This window comes from Lupinus angustifolius, chromosome LG14, assembly GCF_001865875.1.
Source record: "Lupinus angustifolius cultivar Tanjil chromosome LG14, LupAngTanjil_v1.0, whole genome shotgun sequence".
In the NCBI taxonomy this organism is placed as follows: Eukaryota; Viridiplantae; Streptophyta; class Magnoliopsida; order Fabales; family Fabaceae; genus Lupinus; species Lupinus angustifolius.
In genome coordinates, this window is record NC_032022.1 from 15,016,508 (window position 1) to 15,023,243 (window position 6,736).

The 6,736-nt window shown below is 35.2% G+C and overlaps 1 protein-coding gene across 1 annotated transcript; it reads right to left on the reverse strand.

The window, feature by feature from the left end:
* On the reverse strand, positions 1,580–5,313 carry LOC109326735 (probable LRR receptor-like serine/threonine-protein kinase At1g74360). The gene is made up of 2 exons (XM_019559512.1): positions 5,041–5,313; positions 1,580–4,934 (listed from the first exon to the last, which is right to left on the reverse strand). The coding sequence occupies exons 1-2, from the start codon at positions 5,102–5,104 to the stop codon at positions 1,828–1,830; spliced, it is 3,171 nt and encodes a 1,056-aa protein (XP_019415057.1). The 5' UTR covers positions 5,105–5,313; the 3' UTR covers positions 1,580–1,827.

Sequence of the window (6,736 nt, forward strand, 5' to 3'; positions counted from 1 at the left end):
TCACATGTCATGTAAAATATAACAATTTAACCATTAGATAATGTAAATTTGTCTATAATATTTTATCCTTATATATCATTACTAATAGTAAATTATATATGTTGTTTTTAAATTTTAATTTATATTTATATGACTTTTATTTATTTTGATATTAATTTATAATAAAAAATTATTAAACTAAAAAATATGGGTTGCCATGTATTATCAAACCTATAAAATGGTAATTAAAGATGAGAATAGATCTACTTACTTTAGGAGTTAGTTAAAAACACATATTTCATATCTTAGTCATTTATTATTTGAAAATCAAATTGTTTACATGATTTAGATTAATCGATAGATCTAAACTATTATATTTTCTTAAAATAAATGAGAAAGATGTGAAATATATTTTTTAAAGTTATTTGTACATGAAGTGAATCCCATTAAAGATAAAGAAAGAAGAGATAAGGGTCATCCGAAAAAAAAGGCCAAGGTCCATTATGCCAGCCCTTAATTTTCTCATAAATCCATTTTAGCATATTCCTGGAGTGACCCATTTGCATGGGTTCATAACCCAGTTATTTGGCCCAGCTCCTCAAATTGTTCTAAAATATGAACAAGAATGATGGACATTTCTGTTGTTGAAATATTTGAGGGATGAGGTACTAGAATAAGGACAAGGTTGGGAGTGTTGATCTAAGAAAATTATGGAATATTTCAATTGAGCATGGTGAAGGTTGGTGGTATGAGAATAACAAGTGTGGTATTTAAAGGAGGAGAACATTTACCTTAGGGATGTAATGATAAAGTTTAACTTCTTTATTTAGTAAAAAGTATGTACAATTTGTATCTAGATATAAATTGATTTGATATCATTTTTATACTTAAAAATTACTCGTGTACTAATTTTTCGTGGAAACAAAATTGGTCTTTACACAATTATAAAATAACAACAATAACACATATTGAAGCATTGACTAAAAAAGAATAATCCGAAAGCTATCCAAGGGAGTGACCAAAAAAATTATACCTTTGTTGTTTTCAAAGTTTGCATGAAAAAAATGGGGTACATGGTTTAAATAAAGAGATAAGATGATGAAAAAGTTTATTATATACAGGCTATATAAGAAGTATTTTAAAATCATTTATTTATGTCAAAAAAGTAAACATTAAATTTGTACTAAATTCAGTCATTGTTTTCCATTTGAATAATGATAATAATAAATGTGATAGAGAAAGTCATTACATATTGATTTTCATCTGATGAGGTGGTTTCTTAAGTTGAAAACAATTTGACCTAAACAAATGTGGTTTTGGTTTATTAAGCATGTTGTCCTAGGTTTGATCTCATATTTATCTGCATAAAAATTTACTTCACGTGTATATGCTCATATCCCAAAATCTGTTTTCAAGGAAATTGATTTTGAAGTTTTCAATAGACAAAAAATTTATATACAGGGTATCAATCCTCTATATTTAATCATCATTGACCTTTCAAGAAAAATGTAATATAATTAAATAGTGAATAATATAGTGTCTTTGTATAAATGTTTACACTGATAATGCATAGATATTACATTATTTTCTACCTCAGTATCATTTTGTTCAATTATAACATATAATGCAAAAGAGTGTTAACACAAGCCAAGTTACAACCACAATGACGAGCATCAAAGAACAAATTGATCTACTTTCTTCAACATAAATGATGAAGTTTCTTTATACAAAAGAAAATTGTGTATGTAAAGTTTTCCTCCAATGTAAACTGTATTGCTACTTACACTATGCAGTATGCAAATTTTTTAAAATTCCAAATCATTTAATTTCCTAATCACAAAAAAATGTTTACTTATATATTATAGTGAGCATAGCCAAAACCTCCTTCATGTTAGGCCTAGCTTGTGGTGAATCATTTGTGCACTTCACTCCAATTTGTAGCAGCTCATCAATCTCTTCTGCACCCTCCTCAACTAGTCCAGAACCCGTGACACGCCTCGCCCATTCCACCAGACACTCTTCCCCTCCATCGACCGCTCTCCTACCCGTTGCTAGCTCCATAGCCAACACACCAAAACTGTACACATCCCCTTTAGTAGTGGCTTGCCATGTCTGTCCATATTCCGGTGCAACATATCCCACCGTGCCAGCCACAATTGTGCTCACATGGCTATTTCCAGCTTCTAAAACTCTAGCAAGACCAAAGTCTGTAACTTTGGCATTCCCATCATTATCTAGCAGCACATTACTAGCCTTCACATCTCTATGCACAATACACGGGTAGCATTCGTGGTGTAAATATACTAGCGCCCGAGCCACATCAATTGACACTTCTATGCGCCTCTTCCGCGTCAACATTGTTCTATCTGTCACAATATCATCCAAACTTCCACCTCCCATGTACTCATAAACTAGTATCTTTTGTGAACCGGATAGGCACCACCCGTAGAGTGTGACAAGGTTTGGATGAGGCCAATCAAAGCCTTGACCACTCAGAACCTCCATTTCAGTTCTGAATTCCTTTTCACCCTCAATTCCTTCCCTTCGGAGTATTTTCACTGCCACTTCTTTCCCATCTGGAAACACACCTTTGTACACTGTTCCATAGCCACCTTTTCCTATGACTCTTTCCTCTGTGAAGTTTCTTGTTGCTTCAAGGATGTCAGCATGTGTGAAAACTGTCTTGTTCAAGTGGAATACCTTAACGGTATCATTCAACCACGGTGATGGATCATTCTTCAAGAGGTATCCTGGTTCCACAGATGATGTCTTTCTCACCAAGAAAAACACTACAAGGGAAAGAAGTCCAAAGACCAAGATTGTCAGTGTTAGAGCCAAAAACACAAACAGGAAAGGCATTTTTTTGCATCTTTTCAAGTCTATTCGAGAGCTCTTATTTTTATTATCTATGGTATTATCAATGAACTTTGTGAAGTTCAATATGGGGTCACCAAAATATGAATCTGTGTTAAAAGTAACAAATTGTCCGGTGGATGGGACCATGCCAGATATCAAGGGATTATATGAAATATTGAATCTGCTAAGTCCAACCAAGTTGACCAGATTTGTAGGAAACATTCCAGAGAAATTGTTGACAGACAAATCCAGAGCCTCCAGACATAACAATTTGCCAATTTCCCATGGAATTTCTCCTGAAAACTTGTTTTCAGTCATGTTCAAGACCACGAGTGGCAAACTTCCCATCTCTGGAGGTAACTTCCCAGAGAAATTGTTATGCCCCAAATGCAATATACTAATGTTCTGCATGTTTCCGATTTCTGGAGGAATTTCACCAGTGAGCTGGTTCCCACTTAGCTGAACATACCCAGATATGTTGGGTCTAAAAGAGGAGCCAGATGCGCAAACTGGGAAAATACCATATCCTTTTAGCAACCTGTCCCAAAGGCTTCTACAATTCTTCCTTGTTAGAATAGTATACACAAAGCTGAATGGAGGGTAATCAGCAGGTATCCATCTCTTCATTGCTAAACATTCACTATTGCCAGATACTTTATAAATACTTCTTCTATTTGATTCGAATGTGGCCGTGGCATTTCTTCCAATTTTTGTCAACTCTGGAGTCAAATTTCCAGAGAGCTTGTTGTTTGCAAGGTTTAACCATAACAAGCTTGTGCAGTTTCCCAACTCTGGTGGGATTTCTCCAGTTAATGAATTACCTGCAAGCATTAGCCATAAGAGAGAACTTAAGTTTCCAAGGCTTTGTGGGATTGGCCCAGTGAACCTGTTGAAGGCAAGGTCAAGTGCTTGCAGGCCAGTCAATTTTCCCAACTCAGATGGAATAGGTCCGGTGAACTGGTTGTAGGTTAATGATAAGAACATGAGACCTGACATTTGAGAGATTTCGGCAGGTAATAGACCTGATAAGTTATTGAAGCTTAGGTCTAAGCGGAAAAGGTTTGTCAACCTAAGAATGCCTGATGTATTTAACCCTCCAGTATAAGAATTTGAGTGCAGTACAAGAAACTTCAATTGATTGAACTTCCCAAAAATCTTCTGTATTTCCCCACCAAATGGATTTCTGCTCACATCTAAGATAAACAATTTGGTCAAGTTCAAAAGGGTCGCTGGAATATCTCTCGAAAAACTGTTATTCCCCAAGAACAATGACCGAAGACCCGAAATCGATCCAATTTCACTGGGAATCTCTCCAGTAAAATTGTTACTAGAAAGATCCAGGATCACTAAGTTCTTGCAGCTAGCAACCTCCTTGGGGGCTTTACCACCAAACCCATTTACTGAAAGGTCAAGTTTTTCAAGGCTACAATTCTCTGAAAAAGCTTGGGAAGGAATAATACCACCGAGATAGTTCTCTGAAACTGAAAACTGTCTCAGTCTGGCAAATCCAGCCCATAAGCCCCCACTCAATTTGTTAGTGCTCAAATCTAAGTACTGCAATCTGTGGCATTGATCAAAACAGCTATCGATTCCCCCCGTAAAGCCATTGTCTGAAACATTCAAAGTGACTAAACTATCACAAATGGCAGGAAAATTCAACCCAATGTCACCAAGAATTCTATTAACAGACAAGTCTAGTGTCCGCAACTGTGTTAAGCCAGTCAAATTGAGTTCCCCCTCAAGAATATTATGAGAGAGATTGAGATACGCAAGCTTCTGGCAGCTCCTCAAGTCGTTAGGAATCACCCCGGAGAGGGTATTCCTAGATAAGTCAAGGTGTGTGAGCTCAGTGAGCTGAGAAAAGTTCTTGAATATCTCACCAGCTATGCCACTGGCTTTAAGGTCTACACCTATAACCCTCCACATAGTCCCATTCAGGACGCTGCACGAGATTCCTAACCATTCACACGGATTTGAGCTGGTGCCGTTCCAGCTTCTATATCCTCCTCGGTCTGCAAGAGTTTGCTTTTCCAAGTAAGACTTCAGCTTCAACAGAACTTGTTTGTCAGTGCCCATTGTTTTCCCAGCAACAAACTTACCTGCAGAATCAGCACGAAACCAGAATTGCCTTCATAAACAATAAGAATCAACTTAAAGATATGGGTATTTTCATATAGAAAAGAGTTGAGTTACTAGAGTTAGTACCTGAGAAAAGGATCAAGAAACAGACTAATATGAAGCTACAAGAACATGTTTCAAGCTTTGACATATATGATCCTTCTTTTGTGCTACGTGTCTTTCTTTCTTTGAGCAAAAATCTTGTACTTGAAGATTCGTAGGATAAAATAGTACTGAATCTTTACGGGGATCAGAACTGTCAGAGAGTTGAAGCCATAGGGATAGTTGGAGTGTTGTGCAAGGTGGTAAACAAAAGATTTCAACACTAGAAGCACACGTGCAAGAATAAGAGATGCATAAATATTAAAAAAATTCATTAATTAATCAATCATAATTTTAACTCTTTTATTTTAAAAAGTTTTGATTGATTTATAAAGGGTGTACAGTGTAAAAACACCCAACAACAAAATCGTTCAAAACTCTCTTTTTGACATCCGTCTTTGGTTGTTGTGATTGTGATAACATGTTCGGTGGTTTATTTCAATTGTTCTTGTCATGGTTATTGTTATTATTCCCCGGTTCAAAAAAAACATGATATAAAAAGTTGAAAATAAATTACGAATGTCAAATAAATTACGTGTTTGATGAGTTACAGGGTGCAAATAAGTCACGTTGTCACACAGGTCAATTTGGATTGGTGGGAAAGACGGTCGAGCCGCATTTTCTGACATGTTCGATGCAGACCTTAATACCCAAAGCCTGAACTTTCAACATATGGAGGATTTTTCTTCACTAAGAATATTTTAACATCAGTACCAATAAATATTCAAATTTGTACAGAGGACTTTCTGTTACCGAAATTAGTTAAAAACAAGAATGTTATGTATCACTCTTTTGCACAATTTCCTTGTTATTAATAAAGAAACCAGCCTAGTTAAAAATATAATTTCTATAAAATTAAACATAAATCATCTTATTCGTAGAGATGATAATAGGTGTCTTGATCGCAAGTATTTTATGATAATGCTCGCAATTGGTCGGGTTTGGATCCATACTTTTGAACTTGTAAGAGTTGAGGGTAGAGATTTTAAAACCTGCTCCTAAATAGACAATCTTCATACCCCATTTGTTTGGATGTGTAATTCCTAAATCCTAACGTAATTGTAATGCGAGGTTAATCATAATTGATATTTTATTGCTAATCTAGAACTATAATATCATTTTAAACATAAATGTTATGTTGGTTATAATGCAATTTTCAACATAAAAATATTGACTATGTTTTTTATGTTTGTTTGACTATCCATCAGCTACTTATTCCTCTACATTAGTTTCATTTCATGTTTTCAAACATTCAAAACTGAAAAGCTGAAACCACTAAACACATATTAGATCACTCCTGACTCACCTAATATAGCCTCTTCATTTGTTTCCCATATTTTTTTTGTATAAAACCAGGGTAACCAAAAATTAAGCACAGTAAGACAATCAACACAGGCATATAAGCCTTATATCACATCCAAAATTGTTGTGTTCTATATATCACATTCACATCCAAACTTGTTATGGAAAGAAGCTGTGGAATAATAGCACAGGGATAAGTGATCTATGTTGAATTCTCAGATGAAGAGATACACACAGACATTAAATAGTAGGACTTAAAATTTGCTGCATCAATCTAATGTCTTTCTTCACATGACAAGGTGACATAAAAATATTTATTCTGTGAAAAGCACAGACAAATTTACAAATCAGCAACAAACCTATGTAGGGAGCAACAGAG